Source organism: Thamnophis sirtalis, unplaced genomic scaffold (assembly GCF_051295495.1).
Source record: "Thamnophis sirtalis isolate CommonGarterSnake01/CBP01778 unplaced genomic scaffold, rThaSir2_p1.2 scaffold_1, whole genome shotgun sequence".
Classification (NCBI taxonomy): Eukaryota; Metazoa; Chordata; class Lepidosauria; order Squamata; family Natricidae; genus Thamnophis; species Thamnophis sirtalis.
In genome coordinates this window covers 105,059,319-105,083,953 of record NW_028261381.1, presented here as the reverse complement: position 1 = coordinate 105,083,953, position 24,635 = coordinate 105,059,319, and the positions used below count along the sequence as shown (strand labels likewise).

Sequence of the window (24,635 nt, the reverse complement as noted above, 5' to 3'; positions counted from 1 at the left end):
GGATCTATCAAGGTGTTCTGCATCCTTATCAGGACCTTTATTAGGCTTTGACTCTTTGATTTCTGCTGAGGTTTGATACAAATTCAGTCCTAATATTCATAATTTGCACTAATGCAATTGCTCATCTTCACAAACATAAATTGCTAGCATGTGTGGTTAATACGGATTGAGCTTTAATCTCAGTGGATTCCATATATGTGGATCTAAACTAGTCTGGACAGTCCTGTAAATTTCCATTGCAAAATGAAGTACAGTTGAAATGAATGGAATCAGTTTTAGCCACTCAAAATGTAAGTGGTAAAGGTCCAGTTCAGGTCTGGAATAGAGCAAGGGACAAAAAGTTACAACCTTTTATGCCCTATAGAAATAGGTCTCAAATCAACAATTGCAGAAACCTAATGTTCCATTGTTTACTCCTAAGCAGGATGTTTTCTGCTCAACAAATAAAGGGTTGATACTGCTCTTAACTATTAATTATATTTTGTGATTACGTAATTCATCTCAGCTATTCCGGGTGTAATCTGAAATGTACAATACAAGAAATTTCTATTGTGCCTGTCAGTAATGTTTTGATGCTCCCAAAGAGTACAAACGAAATGTATTAATGAGTGCACTTCAACGATATGGCTACTTAGGCAGACTAGAGTGAAAAGTCAGAATAGCTGGGCTTACTCACCAGGGAGGTCATGGTGAAGGCAATGACTTCAAGGCAGCCGTCATCATGGCGCTGGGGTTCAAAGTCATGATGCTCTCCAGGGTTGCCCCAAGGCATAGTGCCTGCACAGTACCTATGTATAGAAGGAAGGGAGACAAATGAATTGCTACAACTGAAAACACAGGAAGGGGTTTAGAAAATTTGGAATTCAGCATAAAAGCAACAACTTATTTTGGGGGGGGGAGTGAATGTAACAGCCCACCTTGGAATGTTTAGGAAGACGAGGCATTGAGGCTTAAGATCATGGATCTTGGGAGTCAGATCTGTTCCATCACACTGTTGTGGTTTTTTAAAAAAGAGAATAAGCAGTTAGTATCAAGGACAAGAAACAACAAGCCAAATCCTATCCATTCTATGGGACAGCCAAATTTTTCTTGCCTGAGACTTAGCCTGGGAATAATTCATTCTCCCAATATTTTCCATAATAACCAACTTCATCATCAGACCACACTTGTTATTCAAGCCGATAACCTTGTTTCTCCAACAAACTGAAAGAACCCATCTGTATCGCAATATACTCACCACCACTTTGATGTGTTTCGCTAAGTCTTTAGAGCTCCCCATGAGAAAATCAGAGAATGCTGTCTACAAATAGAAGAAAAATTGAAACAGTTTACAAAGTTGCCTGCCTACACAGAAAGGGAAGTTTGAGAGGGCAAATTTTAACAAATTTCCTCTTTTAAATCTCAGTGAAAATGGCAGGGTAGGTATCTGTTTAAGTAGGAATGTTGCACATTTAATTATCCAAAATTACCATCTTTCATTCTGTTCTCTACTTCACAGATGGTACCTAGTCCCTATTACCCTGTTTCCCTGAAAATAAGACCTCCCGGGATAATAAGCCCAATCAGGCTTTTGAGCGCATGTACTAAAATAAGCCCTTCCCCTGAAAATAAGCCATCCTTGAAAATATTACAACACAGCAGCAGTCATGAGGTGACCATGCTCTCCGCCTCTTGCACCTCAAAAATAATAAGACCTCCCCGAAAATAAAGCCAAGTGCTTATTTCGGGGGTCAAAGGAAAATAAGACCATGTCTTATTTTCGGGGAAACACAGTATACATGATTTGGGTAAATTTCTAAGAGCATAATCAAGTCCCATCCCACTATCCTCACTCCCTGGCTGAATCTAGTGCTGAGCTACATTGCACAATGTCTCCCACTTTCATAGTCCCTCTCAGGGTATAAAAAAAATCTTGCCACTTTACTGGAGACAGCAAAACTACATTTAGAAAACAAAAAGCTGTACACCACTTTCTCCTGTAAGTTGATTACAATTGAACATTTCTGAATATTCTTCTTTCATTGTGCTGACAATCTTCACCTCCTATTTTACATTACTTCATACAAAACCTTGACTCAATACTAATTGCAACAGTTATTCAAACTTCTTTTCCAGAGAAAACAGGAAAACTACTTTCTCATATTCACAAGTCAGTATCTCTCTCTCTTATTCTCAAATTCTAGTAATGTCGAGCAAGTTGTACCAATACAGATTTTTCAATACAGATAAAGTATTTTTTCCCTGCATACATTCCAAAGGAAACCAATAGTACCTTTTCCTAACTCAGAATGCCTCCACATGTATGATGAGTGGGACTCCTGGCATTTCCAGGGAAATGAGATTTCAACACATCTGGAAGATGCCAACTGGGGAAAGGTTGCTATCAATAATAAGTATTTGTGGGGGGGACATACAGATCAAGAGAAAAGTAGAAAGTGCAGACGGGGGCATGCATCCTGATGAACTTACCCCAGCATAGAACATTTTATTCCGAAATCGACTGTTAAATTTCTCTGGGTTGGCCTCTGGAGAAAGAAGTTAGTTATCTGTTATTAGGAGTCACTGGTTCTCAGGAAGCTGAGACCATGCCACTAGCATTACAAACAATATGTATCTTTACTGCTGGAAAGGCCTTAATTATTTTTCTGAGCCCATTGCTTCCAATTCTTAATCACTTTCTTTTCCCTCCTTCCCTGGGCTTATAAATTAAATTACAACCTTTCTGACTTTAGCTTCTCCATAGTCAAAGTTGTAAGCATTTCTCAAGCAATCAGCCCAGCCCTAACATAATTTGCAAAGCATAAGCTTCGACGGTATCAGACACGTTGACATTTACCTCGAGATTCGTGGAATTCCAGTGTTACTCGAGCATCAAAACCAAGGCTGAAGTAATTGTTGAAGACATCAAGAGGGAGCTGAAATAGACAAACAGAACACTTAACCCAGGACTGAAAGACAGAATGAGGTTTTTTTATTTGGCATACAGATATATGTATAGAATAAAAAAAGCAGTTTAGAACTGTGAATATAAAACCTCACCTCCTTCATCTATTAAAGTCTCTTCTGATATTTATTGCATGAAAATGAAATTCTGAATGCAGAAACTTCTCTATGAGAATACCATATACAGGTAGTCCTCTACTTACAACAATTCATTTAGTAGCTATTTGAAGTTACAATGGTACTGAAAAAAGTGACTTATGACCATAAGACTTATGACCATTTTTCACACTTATGACTGGTGCAGCATCCCCATGATAATGTGATTTACATTCAGGTGCTTGACAACTGGTTCCTATTTATAACGGTCGCAGTGTCCTGAGGTCATGAGATCATCTTTTGTGACCTTCTGACAAGCAAAGTCAATGGGGAAGCGAGATTCACTTAACAACCGGGTTACTAATTTAACAACTGTTGTGATTCACTTAACAAATGTGGCAAGAAAGGTCATAAAATGGGACAAAACTCACTTAACAAATGTTTTAAATTCTGGGTTCAATTGTGGTTGTGAGTCAAGGACTACTTGTAAAATCAAATCATGTGTTCCTGAGATTCTCACAAAAGCTGTTTTAGCTGAGACTCTGATACTCCTTAAATCACAGTGATTCTAAACAAGGACAATAAATTCTTAGAGCCAAAGTAGGTATTCCCACATATTCACGTTTAAGTCATGCTTCGAAAGGAAAGCAGTTTTGTTTTTTTACTCCAACCTACCATAATTTCCAAATTCCAAGGATGTGTTTGAGATCGGAAACTCCAGAGAATAGGAAGTTCTTTGCAAGAGCAAATTGGAGCAAAGTAATGAAGAATTGGCAATAGCTTAAAGCATTTCCTCCTCTCACAGACGTACAGTTTTTCCTTCCACAATAGCATTCAGAAGAATGGATGGAGATTTAAACTGGGGAGAGGGCAGGGCATTCACAGTGACTCCAGACCCTTCTCTCTCACGCCAAACCTTCAGCCCAGGAACAGAAGGAAAGTTCTCCTTTTGTATACCTGGATGCAAATACAACTGTTGACTGTGAAATCTGGAAATCTACTTTATTAAGGCTCTGTGTCACATGGAGAGCTTTATTTCAACAAAAGCACTCCTAGTAAGGTGCCTTTCTGACTTTTCAATTTAGTCAGGGAGGGTGAGGGACAACCTCATTCTCTTCTTGATAAAAAGGTGTTATGATCTGTTATCCCAACCTTGAAAACCAGAGACATTTAGTTCCAGAAGCATACCTGATTGCATCGTAATGAATTTCTATACTTTTTCTGATAACAGTTTCAATTTATTATCCCTTATCTACTCTATTTGCGTTTATAGCAGCTATTCAGTGGAGATATATTATTACCTGACACTGTTTACAGAAAAAAGATTTGGGTATCATCAGTAAATCCCTGTAAGCCGCCTAGGGTGAAATGGGCGGCAAACAAGTTTGATAAATAAATAAATGAATGAATAAATAAAATAAATAAATAAATAAACAGCTTCAAATAAAATTTATACATGGTAAATGTGTTATTTTTGACTGCTTAGACCTGATCTAAATAGGAAATGACAAGATTGCCTTCCTACAACTGAACACAGAACTGAACATTCTATTATTCTTTTGCACTTATGATGAATTATGACAGTAAACTATGCTGAAGTGTAATCATTACACATTAGAAGCACAAAGGCAGATTCTAGAGAATATTATCTATTTTAATGGATTTAGATTATGTTTATTGATCCTTTTCCATCTTCATTTTTAGAATTTACTTCTTCCTGTTGCCTCACTTACACAATTTGTTAAAGTTAGCAAGATATATTTTCTGTGATGTCACATTATATTTAACTCTTATCTAATTTTTCTAATCTAATCTAATTTTTTTCTAATCTAATTTTTCTTATTTCTCATATTTAACTCTTATCTAATTTTTCTAATCTAATCTAATTTTTTTCTAATCTAATTTTTCTTATCTAATATTTCTTATTATATTTAACTCTTTATCTAATTATACTTGACCATTATGGAATAAATTGTAAAGTACAATATGTCGTGTATGAGAGTGAGCAGCTGATCTATCTGGATATGACATTACTATTAACTTAGTGATGATAGCTCTGGAACTCACCTTATCTGTGGCTGTTTCATCCTTCTCTTCTGGATTTCCCTCAGGTGTGGGGTCTACCTGTAGATTCCAGCGATCAAGTTGCACAATTTCCCCCTCTTCTACATGAGACAGGATTTTTGACAATGGTTCATCAGTATATCCCTGTGGGTTGACATGTTCTCTGTGAGAACTGAGGCAAGGTAATGGAAACAAATAACTTCCCTTCAATCTACTTCACAGTGTCCTTCACAGTGCTGACTTGGAACATAACCAAATGTTAAACATGTAATGAATTGGCAAATTCTTACCCCGCCCCAGTTCAGTGTTCTTGCTAGGTCATTTCCTGTCCCCAAAGGAAGAATGGCCACAGGAGGTGGAGGGTTCAGGCGTAACTGGTCCAAAATTGACAGGATCCATCCCACCTACTCAGCCAGAAAAGACATAACAGATTCAGACAGAATTTTGGCTGCAATTTCCTATATCTGCTCAGTTGCTTCAGCTATTAATTGCATTTTAAAATACATCCCAGGATCCCACCCAATAAGTATTAAAAAAGAAGAGTTACAAAAGATGGCAGGCTTTCTCAGGGGCTGCTATGCTATTTATTCAATTAATCCAACAACAAACCAAAATCAATTAAAAGCAATATGTATTACAACTGTTGGTTTACAATTTAGATAAGATTACAATTTAGACAGGGCCACAGCATATCAAACTATCATATCCTCCAGAAGTTAAAAAAAAGTAGTAAGCCAAGAACTAATATAAACCAACCAGTACTATAGACAGTGCTGATAGAAATGTCCATCTCTAATTACATTGCTGCATTAGTGCTTTAGGTATAATGTAAACAGCTCTGTATCCTTGAACAGGGAGCCCTGAATGCATATGGCTGTATTAAGTAATTTGATGGACAATTCCTCACACATAACCCAATGCAACAGAACTATCTGGATACTGACCCAGGTTCTGTTACTGAAGCAGATCTACCTTATCACAGCTTATCGTACAGGAAAAGGGACATAGCCACTTACTGTACCATCTCCTCCACATGCCAGAATCCGCAAGTTGTGCACTTTACGATACAACTCCAACCTGCACAAAACCCAGAGTGAGCATCACTTATTTTTAATCTATGGAACCTCACTCCTCCTGCCCCTCAAAAAAAACCAGGGGGAAGTACACATTTCCATAGGCTATTTTTAGAAATGATATTTAGTTCAAGTAAAAAATAATTTTCAAAAAATGCATCTTTAGTGATAATACTTCAGTTTTGTCTCCATAGCTGAAAGAAGCTGCATACCCAAGTCATAAAAAGTGAATGAACAGGGACTAAAGGTTTGTGGTTTGAACTGTGTATGTTCTCCCTCTATCTGTTAGCTTAATGGAATAAGATTTTTCTTCTTCCAAGGAGCAGAAAGCAGCATGGCTAGAAAATGTACTGAAGTAGCTTATTTGAGTACCGTGCTTAATACCCCACCATCCAGAGCAGGCAAGGTGAAGCTCCAGTGCAAAAGCCTGGTGTAATTTATAGAATAGCTGCTTCTAATCCTCAGGGACCCTGGTAAAAGCCTAAGTTATTATTTTTTTTAACCAAACCTGTCCCTCTCTCCACAAGGGCATGTGCATGCAAGATATGACTGGAAACAATTGGCCCTTGTCTCTTCCTGTACATAATAGATCTCTTGGCAGCAGCAATGGTAAGGAATGATTTATTCTTTATCTGTTCCTTTGCAGACTGTCTTTCTTACTGGAGCAGAAAGCAGAGAGCAGTTATTCTATGCTTTCTCTTTTATATAAAGAAGCAGCTCTTCCTCTTTACCTAAAGGAAAAGAGAGCATTTATCTGATCCTCCTTTTCACATAGCAGTAGCACTTAGACTTATGTACTGCTTCACAGTGCTTTTACAGCTCTCTCTAAGTGGTTTACAAAGCCAGCATATTGTCCCCAACAATCTGGGTCCTCATAATAGCAGGGAATACAGGCTTGGTCCAAGGAGAAGGGCTTCAGGGATCTGATTTTCCTCCTTACTCACTGGACTAAGCCTATACATCCCCAAACTCTCTTGAAGAAATCAAATTCATTCCTACAATATTGTAGAATGGAAAACCCAGACAAGTGAACTTTCAGCCACAATGCTTGCTTATTCCCCTGGGAGAAATGAAACTCTTTTAGCTTGACTCGCTCCACAGGATTGGTTATTTCTTCTTATCCTCCCCTTTATACCAGCATTTCCCTTTTTATTGGGCACTATTCAGTAGCTAAGAGATAGCATGAATGACAATGGTTGAAAATCTCAATTCAAACAGTTGAAAATAACTTGTATAGGGATCTCAGCTGCATAGCCTTGAGATGTACATTTAGAATTTCAACAATATCACCTCATCAAGTACTCTTCAAGATCATTCACTCGTCTAATTCTAAAGTGCCACTCTGCCTATTTTATAAGGTGTATGTGTGTTGGCTGGAAATGATAAATGTACTTGTGGGAGGTTTAGACTCTTAATTGTTTACTCACGCTTCTTTGGGGCCTCCCTGGCTGAGGTCAAAGACTTGTCGAGGGTTGAGATACCACATAAAAGATTGGAATATCTTTGTTCCCTAAAAGAATGGAAGAAAATATGCTGAAGAAGGCTAACAAGAGAGCCAATGGCGTTTGAGAAATAATATCGGATAAATAATTTTACCTGATTCCCACCACTCTTGGGGTTCACAAACACAAGCAGCGGCTTCATGAGAGGTGCTGGAATGGGCTTGATAACAAAGGGTTTCCATCTTCCTTCCTAAAAACGATGAATTGCAGAATGACAAATGAAGAAATCAGAGGTTTTTCCCACGGGATTTACATTGCATGTTTGACTTTATAGTCACTAAATTCCTTGTGCTTTTGACAACCAAAAATGTGCTAGGTTTGACTGGGAATGTGAACAATAATTGGGTTTTTATTTTTATAGAAAAGAAGATCTTTCTTGCTTTTTATGTCAAGGTCTATAAAAACAAGAACAAAAATCATGGAAATGATGGTGATCTAACTACAGTAAAGCTAGCCAGGCATCTACATTTCATCAGAAAAATGGCTGTTAGTTTTTCTTCCCCCTGCCCACTTTTGGGCTTCAATTCTCATTTTTTTCTAAGCAATCTCCTTTGGTGTGAAAGAGCAAAACATCCATAGACCTTTATATCTGAGTGAAGCTAGAAATATTTAAAGAAATACAACAGCTGTGCTGGATAAGATCAGTCTTGCCTATGTCCAAATTAGTGAATTAGACATTGTAGGGATGCCTATAAGCAAAACATAAGTGCAATGATACCCCATCCACCCTGTTCAACAGCTACCAGTGCTCTGAAGCTCTGAATCTAGCCTTTGTAATCAATAACTAAGTAAAATGTAAGTAAGTAACTATTAGTATTTTCTGGAATCAAGACACTATTGATCAGCTTCCTTTGTTGTTTTTAATGTATATTTATAAGGAATGACTATTTTTTATCACTATCTGTAAGCAGATTTAGAGAAATATATTTCCTCTTTTAATATGTAGCATAATAACCAAGGGGTGATAACAGGACCCTGCTATGGCTCTCAAAAGTCTCATCCCAGCATGGCCACTGATAGAAGCTACTGGGATGATAGTACAGCAACATCTGGAGAGCCGCATGCTATTACCTTCTGTGCTAAATGGCATTGTCCAATTTGCTTCAGTGCTGTCGGACTATTTCTCCCTAGTCTTTAGGAAAAGTTGCTAGTCTGCAAAATTTTATTGGGGTCTGGCTGAGAGAAGACAGAAGGCAGTTCTTTGTGCTGAGCACAGAGGAGGCGGCATTCTTTTTTCAATCAGGCTACTCATTTGGCTGGAGAGCTTCCCGACAGCCTCCTACATGCAGGGGTGGGATACTACCGGTTTAACAACCGGTTTGCTGAGTGCACGCTTCACAATCCACTCTGCGATAAAGGTAAGTAAAGCGCAGGGGCGGGCCCATTTGCTAGTGACCTTCGGAGCTATTGGTCCGAACTGATAGAATCCCATCCCTGCCTACATGGACTCGTGGCCCAGGAATACCAAAGAGGCAATTTTGTAAATTAAAATGAATGCAACACTTCGGTATTTAAAAAATACATTTTTCCCATTTGGTCTAGCTAATGCTTTTTGTACTTTTGAGCATTAATTTATGCTCAAAAGTACAAAAAGCATTAACCAATTTCCTAGGATTTTTTTTTCTTCTCCTATGGTTTCTTTAGGACTTCCTGCTGGTAATTTGGTTCTTTGTATTCTTTTTAAGTTCTCAGTCTTAAACTCTGACCTCAGGTCCCTTCTTGCTGGATTTCCGTTTGAAGGAAGTCCTTTTTTTCTTCTTACTTGACTTCAGAGGGTTCTAGAGAGAGAAGAGGGAGAAAGAACAAGAAATGCAAATCAGGAGTTGATTTAAAGTATCTCCTCCACATTCCAGAAGTATTAGGACTGCAATTCCCTGAATTCTGTTGGGAACTTTTAGCGTTGCTCTTAATACATATGGAAGAGCTTGGGCCTCATTAAGGATAAACGATTTAGGGGAGAAATGTGCACAAGAATGAAGAAAACCTAAAACTGCAACATACTTGGGGATGACGGACACGTAAAATCCAGGTGGGAGGGATGACAACAGCAGCATGTGCCCCCAATGAACAGGGCTCTTCAATGTGCTGCAGCAAGAAGCACGAAACTTTACTGTGATACTGAAAAGAAGCAAAAGAACAGAACTGATTAAGAACAATCATTGCCTCTATGAGCCTGTTTCCGATATTGGACTAGTGTACTCCTATAAGCAGAAAGGCTTGGGAATCAGATTTACCGTATTTTTCGGACTATAAGACGCACCATGATTTTGAAGAGGTAAATTTTTTAAAAAAGTTTTTGCACTCTGCACGCCTCCCAAACCCACTGCACATCCATTTTTGCAAAGGGGGGTGCGGTTTTGGGAGGCCAAAAATGCTGTATTCAGTGTATAAGACGCACCCAGATTTTCACCCTCTTTTTTTGGGGGGGGGAAGGTGTGTCTTATACTCTGAAAGACACAGTAAGTGCTAGATTTTATCATTTTAAACTTGGAATAAATTTCTGGGGATTTCATGACTTAGCACAACTCCTGGGCCTGACTGAAAACACTCAGATGTAGCTCAACTATTAGATTAGAATATTTAGAACAGACAGTAATAAAGCTGTAACACAATAATCTATTATCCACTGTTATGCAAAGAAATTTTAAAAAAGACTTCAGGAATTTTAACTTGAAGTTTCTTCCTCCTGCCCTACTAAATAATCAGAAACTTGGCTCAGTGCTTAGTGGCCTTGAAGTTTTTGAAAGTCATTCTACATTTGGCCTGATCTGAGAACATAGTTCCCATTTTGTCTGACTGAACCTTTAGAGGAAGACTGCTGAGATGGTGGGAAAGATGGTACTATTTCAGGATGCTAGGGAGTTTCTTTTATATTTCCCTGTGCAGGAGTTACATTTCTAAATACACACCCATGTCAGATTATGAATATACAGTAAAAAGGTAAAGGTTCCCTTTGCACATATATGTTAATCGTTCCTGACTCTAGGGGGTGGTGCTCATTTCTGTTTTAAAGCTGAAGAGGCAGCACTGTCCGAAGACATCTCTATGGTCATGTGGTCGGCATGACTAAACGCGGAGGGCTCACGGAACACTGTTACTTTCCCACCAAAGGTTCCTATTTTTCTACTTACATTTTTACATGCTTTTGAACTGCTAGGTTGGCAGAAGCTGGGTCACGTAACGGGAGCTCACTCCATTATGCGGTGCTAGGGATTCGAACCACCAAACTGCTGACATTTCTGATTGACAAGCTCAGCATCTTAGCCACTGAACCACCATGTCCTTTTTGTTTTTATTATTTTATTAATATAGAAGGGAGCAATTAGCTTTGCATCTCTCTCTCCCTCCCCTTCCCTCTATCGCTATCTCCATAAAAAAAATCTTGTCTTTTTCAATTCTTGCAAGTCTACATTCAGATATTTTTTACTAGCAGTCAAGCCAACAATAAATATTTTTGGGAAATATGTCAGCAAGTAAAAAGTGAGTGACTAGTTTCTGCACCTCAGATACTATACAGTTAATCCTCGCTTGCTAACTATAGTACCTCATTTAATAACTGTTCAAAGTTACAATGATTGGGGAAAAAAAGCTTTGCAACCAATCTTCACATCTAGAACCACTGCAACGTTTTCTGGTCACGCAATCACCATTTGTGTGCTTCACAACACACAAGAAGCAGAACATAAAAGTGAAATTGAAAATTGCCATCATACAATGTCCCAATTAATGACTGTGGTGATTTGCTTAACAGTGGAAGCAGAAGTGAGTTTTTATGTCTTGTGCAGTCACACAATTTTTCACTTAGAAGCTGTGGTGCTTAGCGACCAGAGTAGCTGGTCCCAGGTGTAATTAGTAAGCAAGAATGACCTGTATTTTAATTCCTCATTTTCCTCATTCTGAACAGATCTCTTATCAACATTATTCCCCGCCCTCCCCCCTCTTTTTTTTTTCTCCTTGAAAGAGAAGTACTGCAGCCAAGGACTCACAATGATAAAAGCATATACTTTTATATAAACAAGTAAAATCATGACAACAAAACTAATTTAAAAAACTTTAATAAATAGCACATCATTTTCTGGGGCAAATGGAGGTAGAGAAAAGGAGAATAAAATCTTGGTAAACAAATGCATGCTGCACTCACTGCCTGCTTACACCAGGAACAGCTGATGGCTACAATTTCCTTGCTGTGGAAAGCAAATTTCTGCTGGAAACCCTGGACAAAGGAAAAAAAAATAACATTATTCATGTTTCCTTTTTCCATTTCACATTACAGTGAAAAGTATAAAGTCTACTAAATAATCATATTTTGTGTGTTGCAATAGATATAGTTTTATAAACTTATTACACAAATGTCCTTCAATTATATGATTCTGAAACTTTCTGAAAGTTAACTTCTGGAAACCCAATTAATCACCAATGAATTAACAGTGCAATCCAGAGATGTAGATAAACAGTATGGGGGGGGGGGGAGACTTATCAAAGTCAGAAAGATAATAGTTCATAAAACTCAATCACACCGTATATGGTACCTTTTTATTTTTATTTGGTAGAATAAAGAATATTATGCAAAGATACAGTTCTCACCAGTTCCATACTAAGTTCAGCTCCTCTAACAAAAAAAACCCTCTCTTTCTCTCTGTATAATTTGATAAGATCTTGATACATACACTATAGGCACTGTTTTCCTCACCTTTCCGCATTGTCGACATTTCCCTTCCTGGCGTCTCCGGTGTACCCAATGATGCCGCACCACAGTAGGCTACAAAGAAAGAGGAGCGTGAGTTCAGGAAAAAGAAACAAAGGAATAGGAAGGAACACAACAGCTTTCAGTGCTGCTAAATATTAAGCTGTTGGTGTTCCAGTAAGAGCTGGCAAATAAGACAGGCATTAGATACCATTCACAGTTTGTTCTTTTTTGGGAGGTATGGGAAATGTTGCATAAGTGACCTTAGGAATTAGTTCAGGGAGATTGCTTTCGTTCTTCATCCAAGTTTAAAGGCAAGCACTGCCTTTCTTATCAAGAATAGATGCTGCCTCGGGTTTTTCTATCTTGTACTTCCAAGACTATTACTTATATTACACAGGCTGCCCAAAATACTGGTCACATTTCCCCAAATGGAATGCAGACCCATTTCTCTTCAAAAAGGAAGGTACAATATGGTTTCTGTAGGCTTTAAATAGCATCCATCAAATACAGAACCATGCAAAGATTCTGTCAATATTGTTGTTGAAACTCTTATGTAACTTGGGAACTAACACCCTGGAATAAGTTTAAAAAACAGAGTTAATGCAGATGAATAAGCTAACTAATGAAAAAAGTCAACTGTTTTTGTGGCAACGTTGGATTTACTTTCAGAGTCACTATTCTTATGAAAATTCACAGGTTATACTAATAAAATATTAAGTATAAGATTAATGAAATGTTATATGTATAAAGTAGTTCATTAATACAGATTCAGTGTATGAATACCATAAATAATAGTTCTAAAAACAAACAATTGTAATGACTAACCAGATAGCATGCATTTATTCATTTATTCCTATAGTTCGTATCTTATTATTTTTTTTAAGAAAATCTATCCATGACTACTACATGTGCAATTTTTGAGCCAGAGAGACTGCTTAGCACAAAATTTATTATTTCTTGTTTTTGTAGATTTTCATGGGTGTAGCTATGCTGGTCTTGTTGTATTTGGGTCTTTTCTCATGTAAGATTGAGATTGTCTTGGCAATGTTTCGGCAAGGTCTCACTCGCCATCTTCAGGCTGGGTTTTGGGCTTAAATCGTGGTCGGAGCTGCTGTCTTTCTATAAATCTTGGTGGGGGTATGTGGAGTGCTGGCTTTGTTTCAGTAAGTGGAATGATTGGTTGTGTGGTTATATCATGATTGGTAGATTGGTGCTGGCTGTGTGTCCATTGTTGTTTCGTGTTGTAACAGCCTGGGTGGTGGGTGGGGCTCATTTGTCGACTAGGGCTGGTTTCCAGATGTCTGGTAGGCGGGAGGTATCATCATGTTTATTCATGTTGTGGGGGTGTTTCTCTATTTCGAAAGTTTCCATAATTATTCTCTTGTTGAAGTGTTCTGTTGTGGAGATTAACATGGTTCCTTCAAAATTAATTTCATGTCCTGTGGCTTCAAGGTGCTGGAAAAGGGAGGAAGTTTTTTTCTTACTGCGTTCTTGTGTTCTGCGATGCGTGCATTTATTCTCCAGTTCGTTTGTCCTATGTATGTTGCAGGGCAGATTTTGCATGGTATTTCGTAGACTCCTTGGTTTTCTAGCTGGATTTTGTCTTTGGGGTTTCTTAAGATGTTGGCTACTTTTTGGTCAGTGTTGAAGGAAGTCTTGATATTGTGTTTGTGGAGAATTTTGCTGATTTTATCTGTGGTGCCTTTGATGAAAGTGGCGATGCCGTTGTCCTGTTCTGTGTCTTGGTTTTTGGGGGGAGTCTCCCTTTGGATTAGGTTGGTAATTGGTTTTTTTTAATCTGTTGGAGATTAATTTGTTTGTGAGAGTGTGTAATTCAGTTTTCAGATGGTCTTTGTCAGCTAGGCGTTTGATTCTGGAGATGAGGGTCTTGACTACAGAGTTGATCTGTGCAGGGTGGTGATGGGATTGTGTGTTTAAGTAGCAATTGGTGTGTGTTTTTTTCCAGTAGATGGTGTGTCCTAGGGAGCCATTGGGTTTTTTGTAGATTAGGACGTCCAGAAAGGGAAGTTGGTTGTTTGCTTCTATTTCCATAGTGAATTATATTTTGGGGTGTAGGCTGTTGAGATGTGTGAGGAAACTGTCCAGTTTTTCTTTCCCGTGTGGCCAAATCGCGAAAGTGTCATCAACATATCTATATCTATAGATATAGATATAGATATAAGAGCCAAGGTGGCGCAGTGGTTAAATGCAGCACTGCAGGCTACTGCTAGATCAGCAGGTCAGCGGTTCAAATCTCACCGGCTCAGGGTTGACTCAGCCTTCCATCCTTCCGAGGTGGGTAAAATGAGGACCCAGATTGTTGGGGGCAATATGCTGACTCTCTGTAAACCGCTTAGAGAGGCCTGAAAGGCCTATGAAGCGGTATATAAGTCTACTGCTATTGCTATTGCTATATATTCTCGAAGATAAGAAGGCATGCATCATAGTAGCCTTTCTATTCCAAAAACATGTTCATATTTTATGTTCATGGAAAAGTACAGCTTTAGATTTGGCTATAATTCTCTGCTTCAAATTTAGGCCAAATATTTTAAACGCATTGGGATGAAGCTGCATATTTTTTTTAAAAATCCCCCACTTTCAACAATGCTACAAAATCCTAACTAGTTCATGCAGTTCTTACCTCCCGGATATTCCTTGATCCAGATTCTCTAAAGGAAGGCTTGCATCGGAAATTAATCTGAGGATTTAACAGGAGGAGGATTTAATCCTATGAATAACAGTCTATTTTGATATTTTTTTCTGTCATTCCTCCCTTTAAACAGCTTCAATGAAAAAGTATAAGAATATATAAATTACAGGATATGCAATTTGAATTCGTCTAGTTCATGACACTCTTCTCTAAATAGCAGTAATGCAAGGTACCTCCCAGTTCTCCAATCAGGATTATTTAACTGGTAATGTCTAGATTGAAATAAATTTAGATTTAACTGAATCTAGGGCCTTCAGAATACTAAGCTAGGGTCAAAGAATTAAAAACAAAATTTATCCTATTAGGTAAGTATTTTTCAGATTTTGGTTGCAGCAAGATGGAATAAAATACAGCAGAGCATTTTTCATGATGGTCTACTCACTTTTTCTAATTGTTCTATGCAGGGTGTGTGGACTACAATTTTGCAGGCTGCACATTTGCGCTTGGACATAGGTTTTTGCTGCAAAAAGGGGAACATAATGTTTATACCATCAACCAGTGCCTGAGAAAATTGCAAATTATCCAGAAGAATGATTCAATGGAATAAATTCCAACATATAAAAAACTTTGCAGATCAAAGCCATTTTTTTTAGTCTGCATATTTCCATCCCTATATAAAAGTCAGGCAAGGAAGGCATCTCAAGGTGACTTGAAATATGGAGCGCAATGTCTTCCCCCATTTCTTGATCATAATGAATCAAAAAGAATTCAGAAGAGGCAAACAAATCTGAATTAGATTGTAATCCCCGAAAAAAAGGTTTAATAAAGAGATGTCTTAAAATATATTTTTATACATCTCTGCTGTGAGTTGTCCAGAGATGTGTTTTAAGAGAGGTGGCCATAAAAGTATTTTGATAAATAAATACATTCATAGTTCTGTTAATTTAGAAGTCACTTTTCAAGCATCACAGAATAAATGAATACATTTTAAACTAATTAAAATTTTAAATGCATCAAATGAAGACTGTCGGTCGAACATCAGGTTCTAACTACTTTTTATCATGTTTTTCTCTGTTAGGAAATATTTCTTTCAGGAATTTTCACTTTTTAAAAATTACAAATGCATGGTACATATTTATTTTGTTTTGTATACGAACATGCACACAATATTTAGAATAAATCTTGATTGTGCAATTGTATGGAACTGTAAAAAATTGCTTCTGCTTTTAAAGAGAGAAAAAAGTCATCAAATATTCAGCAGAAAGCACAGTGAGATTTTGGGAGAGAAATAAACACTCAGAATAATCAACAACATCAACAATTATCAACAATATAGGATTATCAACAATTATCAACAATATAGGATTATCAACAATTATCAACAATATAGGATTATCAACAATTTTACAGACTAATTCAGCAAATGTTGGATGCCGCAAACAAAGTTTTAGTTTGGTTTCCATTTCTAATAATGGACAGACTGTTGTTTCGAAGCAGCTGGGACAACTGATGTAATTATGCTGATAATGCAAAGTAAATCAATTGTCTAAATTCATATTTAATGGACATTTGTCTACAATAGGCACTATTTCTTCCAAATGATTTGTAAAATTGAGGTTTTACTGGTACACACTTATATTGATTCAGACAGGTGGGCTGGTATATACTGTAGTAGCTCATCTAATCTCTAATGGGCAGTGGTTCCACCTTTAATCTTATTTATTCAAGCTTGTTATAGCTACTCAACTCTGAATAGTGTACAAAACAAAATAAAAAAATCTATAAAAACAAATAAAACATAACAAAACAGCCCAGATTGAAATCATCTCACAAGCAATACGAATCCAAACAAAAGGGGCTCCAGAAAATACAATAATACATTAACTCTAGGCCTGGGACTAAAGCCAGGTTTTAAGAGCTTTCTGTAATCCTAGGAGAGAGGGTGCTGCCTAGAAGACTAATATATACTTCTCCCACATATAAGCAACTACTGTATACTAGAGTAGGCTTTTTTGTTGCTATCTGGAGCTACATATCATTATTACAATTACCATCATTTTTTAAAAAAAACAACAAGATTTTTTCAAAGTTTACAAGGATTTCGCATGACACTAGACAGGCAGATCTGAAATTGGCTGTGAAGGAGAGCTGAGGATAAATTTGAAATAAATTCAGATCAGATGCTATTCTGGATTCTGAGTTGTCTTTGGCATTGCCCAGACATAATTCATCATCCTCTTGGCTCCTAGCAAACATATTCATGTTCCATCTCCCTGATGATATGCTGAAAAAGGTCATCGGAGCATCTGTGACTCTGTGGTCTGGGATCTTAGCCTAGCCTGCATATGCTAGCTTTTACATTCCCTAAGCCTATAAGATATTCTTGTTTTGAGAGTTGTCTTGTTAAAATAAAAGGGGAAAAAGATTTATAAAAATATAATTGGGCTGTCAATTTAGGGAGTGGGGGGGGGGAAGAGTGCTACTTTGGGAGTAGGACAACATTCCCCATGAATCCATAATTAGTTTAGCAGAGGTACTCCTAGATTTTGGCAAAATTCTTTCCATGCCCATTTCCCACTGAGGTAAAACTGCTCTTCGCTTGAGAGTTTTGCAGAAAAGGCTATAAAACTTCCCATGCAACTAAGACGGCTCAAAATACCATAAACTCACAACTCATATAAAAAAAGGAAATTAAAACTGAAGATTTTACCAAAACTGTTCTGCATGGGGCTTTTTATAAGCGTCACTGGAAGAATCCTTTCCAGTTTAGCGCAAGATGTCTGCAATATGCTGGCAATTCTCAGTTTTATGTTTCCTTCCCTTACTTATTATAAAGACTGCAAAAATAGGCTGAAGCGAAGTTCAGAAAAGAAATCCATTCCACGGATTTACTACAAGATTTAGAAGGATGCACGCTTCCTTTAAGAAGCAGGCTTGCCAAAATCGGTTCCAGCACCGATCCTGAATGGCTGCATATCAGCCGGATGCATCTTCCTTTACATGACTGAATTCCAAGCTTCCTACAGAAAGAAATATTTCTGTTTAGACCTCTGTGTACTTTGCCATCCATTTGGCAAATCTTGCCACAAGAACATTTGAAACCAGTAAAGAATTTGGCTATTTTGGGGGGATGGTACTCACATTGTAGAACAAAGTACCACTAGGCAGAGGTGGTATTCAGCAGGTTCTGATCAGTTCTGGAGAACCGGTAGCGGAAATTTTGAGTAGTTCGGAGAACCGGTAAATACCACCTCTGACTGGGCCCGCCCCCATCTATTCTCTGCCTCCCGAATCCCAGCTGATTGGGAGGGAATGGAGATTTAGCAGTATCTGCCACGCCCGCCAAGCCACGCCCACAGAACTGGTAGTAAAAAAAAATTGAACCCCGCCAGTGCTACTAGGGCTAAAGGAGGCTCCTCTTTGCTAGCACATAGGAAGCAGCTTAAAATTATTTATTCATCCAGAGTGTTTAATCTTATTGTTATAACTTTGGAATTTTTATTTGTTTGATATTTTAGCAATTGTTAAAATAATGTTTTGTTGAATTGTTATAAATCTTTCTAAGTCATGAGAGGTGTGTACAACATATAAAGAATAAATAAATTTAGTAAAATGAGCATATTTCCTTTTTTTCATGCATCAGTCTGAACACACCAAACATATTTCTAAGCTGTTTTAATAATTTCAGGTGTCTGAATTCTCCACTAGCTGGTGCTATAGTATCATATACTCTTGAAGTTTACCAGATAGTGGCAATTTCTTACAAAACTTACCAGAATTTTTGACACACAGTTTTGTTCCCCCACATAGCAGAAGTCCCCAGAGACATTGGTTTCAAACCAGATGTGCTCCCCATAAACTGCAGTTTCCTGAAAGACAGAGGCAATTTAGAACTCGAGGCAAGTTTAGAACCTGCCCAGTTTTCCATCATTGTCTACTCCAGTTCAAAGACTTACTTATTTCTTAAATTCAGCCTCATAATGAACTGGAAAGAGGCACATTATCTTAGTCATACCAAGGATGCATCCTTCTGGTGATGCATTATTGCAACTGAGAAATGGAATACACATGAACCACATGATGAGACTTCATCATGCTTCCACTTCTCCATGTTGCTTCCACTTTCATCAGAAGCCCTGGTGGCACAATGGTTAGAATGCAGTATTCTCTGTGGAATAACTCTGTCCACAGTCTGCCGTTCAATCCTGACAAGTTCAAGGTTGACTCAGCCTTCCATCCTTCCGAGGCCGGTAAAATGAGGACCCAGATTGTTGGGGGCAATATGCTGACTCTGTAAACCGCTTAGAGAGGGCTGTAAAGTACTATGAAGCGGTATATAAGTCTAAGTGCTATTGCTATCTCAAGCAATCAGATTGTGACACAAACTGTGGTCAAAGCCACTCTCTGCTTCTACTCTTAAAGGCCAACCGTGTGGGGACTTCATAGTTACAACCAAGCTAATTATAGAGAAACAAGCTGTTCTTCTTTCTTTTACCCAAGACAGGAACTTACACTCCAATCAACAGAGTTACGAATCTCCCTCTCTGAGTCACTTCTTAAGGCGAACGTGGGGGTTGGCTGGGCTACCATGTGCTGGAGTCCCGACTTGGCAATGGCTTTTCTGAAAGACAAGAAGAAGAGTGGCTGTAAGGGCATTTTGTTCACACAGAATAGACCATATATATTACATTTAAAACCTTGATGTTAAATAAGAGCATTTTTGTTTTTTAAAAAAGAAGAGTGCTCCACAGTCATGTTTACCCAACCTGTTTAATTCAGTCAACATACTTTTGCTACTGGTTCAAAAGTCAGTATTTGGGGGAACAGAGAGTCCCCACTCTAATAAATGCCTAGCAATGTCATGTACTCTTGTGTCAGGAGAGTAACAATGCGGCTTTACTAGCCCGATTCTCACTGCCAGACAAGCAGCTATTGGCTTCATTGGTGGTACAACCAACTAGTATTAGAAATGTTTCTTTGGGTGAGGCAGCCGATCGATACAAGAAAGGCTTGCTCTGTGGGTGCTAGGAACATCCATGGCTGGAGAACCTTGCTTTATCAGCTCCTTTTTCTTGAATGACTGACTCGGCAGTTTTACAACTATTCCACATTTGTCTGAATTACAGTATTTGCACAAGAGGAGGCTGTTTGGGGTAAAAGCTAATTCTATTTCTCAACTGCTGACTGAGCTAAGGGGTTTGCACCATACACTTACTTTGTCCTTAACCAATTATAATAAGTGTGTTCTGTGAGCCCAACCCCAAGAAAAATTACTCTTGGGATAGAGAATCATTTTTCTCAAAAAGCTAGAGGGGAAAAAGCCTAATATATGTAATTACACAGGCTGTAAGAGCCTTGAGTAGATGAAACAGAGTCCAATTTCCTATTGTTTCTCAAGCACAATTATTTAAAGTTGTTTGTGGGGGGAGATGAATATAGTTTAAAAGCTAAAAACAATACTTAACATTGCCTGTGACTTTTAATTTCTGGTTTGATTTCCCCCCTATCCATGTAGTTTGGAGATGTCTAGACTATAACACCCAGCTAGCAGTCAATACTCAAGCAACTCTGGGAACTGCAGTCCCACAACACCTTAAAGTATTTAGGAGAACAAGAAAGTATTATGTAAAGCAAGGATAAAGGCAGCTAGTAAAATGCTAGTCTCAGGAATGTCAGATTCAGATACTTATTTTATTGTGATTGGACGGTTTAGTCTCTTGTTAATGCACTCAACTCATTGGAAATAGAATTCAGTCTCCAACAGTAATGAATCTGCTTGAGCATTCCTGCTGCCATAGCTTCTCCTCCCTACTCATCCTCTCCCTTCCACCCTCATCACCTCCAGTCAAATGATTTTAAAACTACTTATAAGCCATACATACGTCAAAAGGGCATTGTAGCCTTCAGAGGAGTCACTGCCACAGCTGCTGAGGGCAGGATCCACTCCCAAGCATTTATGGGTACTCAATGGCAGCCAACAGGTTCCGACAGGCACCTTCCACCTCCTGGCAGCCCTTTCAAAACTGCATGGCTGAAGCAAAGCACTTGGCTTGGGCGTTTCACCTGAACATCGCCGCTGGTTGAAGTATCTGTAGCGGCCTTGAAGCCCGTAGGCTGCTCTGCTGTGCACAAATTCTGCAGGAAGGAGGTGGGAGGATCTGCGGCGCAGGTAATAAGGGTCTCGTAGGAAAGGTCTTAAATCAGGAACGTGTTGGATTGGGGGAATGGGATATAGTGAGCACTCAGTCTGCAGTTCCTTCTTTTCAAACTCTGCTCCTTCAGATCCTGAGGAGAGTGCTTCCTCACTCCAGTCACTGTCCACCATCCCATCGTTAGGGGACCCTGAGCTGGAGCTTTCAGTACAATGTGACTGTCTCCTTTCTTCTTCTTTGTACACTTGGATGAGACTGGCTAGCAGCAAAGAGGGCCCTATGAGATGAGTATCTATGGTGTGCACATGGCCCCCACGCTTCTTCTGGACAGAGAATCTAGGGCTCATGCAAGGGGTGGTGGTACTAGATCGTCTCCGGGAACACAACCTACGCTTGCGTGAGGAGCCCAAGCAAGACATCTCTTGCAGCTGAACACTGGATCTGCGCCGGCGTTCCACAAGTATGGTAGAGGGCTGACCTACCACAGAACGCCGCCTTGCTCTGCTCGCAGGCAAGGCCACCACACTGGTGCGTTGGGGCCCTGATGACGCAATCTTCCTCCTGAAGTGCTTTTTGAAAAAGGATTCCATGGAGATTAGGGGCTGTTAACAAAAAAGTATATGTTTTAAATGTGGGGCTCACTCTTCCCATCTAACTTCCTAAAGTGCTCCTGAATGTCTAATAATAGGTACTTCCAGGCCCTCGCCTACAGCTCCTTAATGGTTACAAGCAGTAATCAAATTTTTAAAGCCATATACAGCTCTGTGTCAAAGAGCCAGTCACCTGGAGTTCTAAAACTCTCCGGAACTGTGAAATACCAAGACACCAAGCAACTAAGCCATCCAGTTCACCATAAACACTAAGGATGAAACAAGCTGGTTATGAAAGAGCTCTGAGAAAAGGAAACTTAGTGGATACTGAAAATGAGAGAACTGTTCCAAGCATGCTAATAATATTCAGATCATCTAAATATGGTTTTTTTAAAATTTAGTGAGCAAATAAGCAGGAGGTTGAGGTATCGGTAATTCTCATAGTGAACAGATATGCTCACGTACCACAAATTTGGTTGTCCACTTTACACATAAAAAACAAAACAGATCCATGTAAAATACAGTCTCTTGACCTTCCATATAAACATACAATGAAAGCAGTAAAGTAACCTTCTCAACAGGAAAGCTGACTAGATTACATCCCTAACCCTAGTTTCTAAAATTTCTACATTATCCATCTCACCTAAGTGACTCTAAGTGCTTTATAAACAATATCATAAAATAAAAACATGACTGAGCACAGTTAAAAAATAAAAATCAAAGTTAACAAGGCTAAAAAGTTAACAAGGCAGAGGGAGCGCCCTCAAACTACCAGGCATCCCCATGGTTGTGTGACACTCTTAGACACACCCACCCCGCCATGCTAATCGGCAGAGCAAGCTCTTAATACTCTTCAAGAGAGCCAAGAGAGTGGGAGCTCATCTCACCCCTGGGAGTAAGATGATCCAAACGGCAGGAGGTAGAGAGGTTTTCTTGCTAGGTCCCATCAATCAAACCATCTAACTGGGTGTCTATGGAGATTCTCAGTGATCCAGATCATAGTTCCAAAGATGCTTTTTCAAGAGGCAAATGGACTTTCTGGTTTTTCTTTGAAGACATTTCACTTTTCATCCAAGAGCTGAAGAAGCACCTTTGGGATGATCTGACTGGATGGGATGGGTCTGATTAACAGATTATCAGAGTTGGGACCTTGTAAGCCATCTAGTCCAACCCCCTGACCAAGCAGGGAGCCCTACACCATTTCTGACAAATGGCAATCCAATCTCTTCTTGAAAGACTCCTGTGATGAAGCTCCTACAACTTCTGAAAGCAAGTTGTTTCATTGGTTGATTGTTCTGTCAATCAACAATAATAATCAATAATTTCTCCTTCTTTCTAGGTCGAACCTCTCTTTGATCAGTTTCCATCCATTACTTTGTGTCTGGCCTTCGGTTGCCTTGGAAAATAACTTGACTCTGCTATGTGGCAGCCAGTCAAATATTGGAACACGTCTATCATGTCTTCCCTGGTCCTTCCCTTCACTAGTATAGCCATGCAGAGTACTTGTAACTGTTGTTCTTCGTATGTTTTAGCCTCTAGTCCCCTAATCATCTTGGCTGCTCTTCTCTGAACTTTTTCTAGAGTCTCACCATATTTTTTATAGTGTGGTAACCAAAACTGGATGCAGTATACTAGGTGTGGTCTTACTAAGGCCTCATAGAGTATTAGTATCTTACTTGATCTTGATTGTATCCCTCTGTTAATGCAATTCAATATTTCATTGGCTTTTTTGGCTGCCACCGCACACTGCTGGCTCATATTTAACTGGTTGTCCACTAAGATCCAACATATCTGTCAACATAGTTAGGATGAGATGGTTCCTCAGGTAACTTGGTCCCATGCCACAAGGCTTTAAAGATGATAATCAATATTTTGAATTGCACCCAGAAGCAGATTTAGATTTAGATTTAATTCAGTTTGTATGCCGCCCTATTCCCGAGAGACTCAGGGCGGCTAACAATCAGAAAGGGAAGGGGGTACAAAATAAAAATAAAAAGACAAACAGTTTAAAAACACACAACAGTCGTAACCTGACTGACACCCATTGCAGTTGTGTAGTTTTTTTAAAAAAAAATTCCCTTCTTTTTTTATTTTTTAGTAGCTTGGGCAAAATGGAAAAAAATATATCAGCTGAATCAGTTTTATGCCTTTCAGCTGTCCAAGGAAAACCCAAATGTTTCCTGTTTAATAAAAAAAATAAAGCTCATTTTACAATGTTGGTATAACTGAAGTAATCCGAGACAAAGTGGAAATGAGGCAGAGCTGTAGTATGGGAAATCCGAGAAGCAACCACCAAGATCCCTTGACAGCAAGGAAAGGAATAACAGGAATTCCAAACATTCAGACATATTCAATTATATAAATAGCAATTCCACAATGTATTAGTACATCACATTGTGGTCAAAATGGATGACCGTATCAACAGTTCTTTCAGATTTCATGCATTTCTACATTTGAAAAATAGTACAAGTAGCAATTGGAGAATTCTCCAAGTGTCTGCTTCTATTTTCGGAGGAATGCTTGTATGGAAAAGGCAATTACTTTTCCATACTTTATATTCCAAGTATAAAAAGTAGTTTATCCACCTTTTATGTGCATTAAAACTGCCATATACATACTTTGTACTAAAAATGGGGACTATACATGACCATTTAGTCATGGAAAAAAGAATAATTTATTATCCTTTGTTATTTGTACAATAGTTACTGTATATAGAAAGTGCTCTTCTATCTGCAGCTATTTTAATGGCAGTACAATTCCTATTTCTGCTGCTCTCTGGTTGAGTATGCTTACTAGTAGTCTCTGTTTGGTGACTGCCTTATAGAGTAACTTTTCACAGTTATGATGGTGAAAAGCCAATAGCATTTCACTCAATTCT

General features: G+C 38.6%; 1 protein-coding gene across 10 annotated transcripts in view; it reads right to left on the bottom strand.

Moving 5' to 3' along the window:
- DGKZ (diacylglycerol kinase zeta) overlaps positions 1 to 24,635 on the bottom strand; it is a 151,836-nt gene that overhangs the window by 24,973 nt on the left and 102,228 nt on the right. For 6 of the 10 annotated variants that reach the window (XM_087720182.1, XM_087720189.1, XM_087720213.1 and 3 more), the window contains 18 exons: positions 19,528 to 19,636; positions 18,789 to 18,884; positions 15,458 to 15,535; positions 15,007 to 15,063; positions 12,369 to 12,437; positions 11,820 to 11,891; positions 9,680 to 9,796; positions 9,385 to 9,456; positions 7,773 to 7,868; positions 7,604 to 7,686; positions 6,120 to 6,180; positions 5,394 to 5,507; positions 5,107 to 5,247; positions 2,837 to 2,915; positions 2,470 to 2,525; positions 1,238 to 1,300; positions 918 to 991; positions 677 to 788 (listed from right to left, as the gene is read on the bottom strand). In XM_087720182.1, the coding sequence (XP_087576308.1) occupies positions 677 to 788; positions 918 to 991; positions 1,238 to 1,300; positions 2,470 to 2,525; positions 2,837 to 2,915; positions 5,107 to 5,247; positions 5,394 to 5,507; positions 6,120 to 6,180; positions 7,604 to 7,686; positions 7,773 to 7,868; positions 9,385 to 9,456; positions 9,680 to 9,796; positions 11,820 to 11,891; positions 12,369 to 12,437; positions 15,007 to 15,063; positions 15,458 to 15,535; positions 18,789 to 18,884; positions 19,528 to 19,636 (1,549 nt within the window). Of the gene's footprint in view, positions 1 to 676; positions 789 to 917; positions 992 to 1,237; positions 1,301 to 2,469; positions 2,526 to 2,836; positions 2,916 to 5,106; positions 5,248 to 5,393; positions 5,508 to 6,119; positions 6,181 to 7,603; positions 7,687 to 7,772; positions 7,869 to 9,384; positions 9,457 to 9,679; positions 9,797 to 11,819; positions 11,892 to 12,368; positions 12,438 to 15,006; positions 15,064 to 15,457; positions 15,536 to 18,788; positions 18,885 to 19,527; positions 19,637 to 20,897; positions 21,770 to 24,635 lie in introns of all 10 variants that reach the window. The other 4 variants (XR_015697340.1, XM_087720164.1, XM_087720162.1 and 1 more) reach the window with 1 other exon arrangement.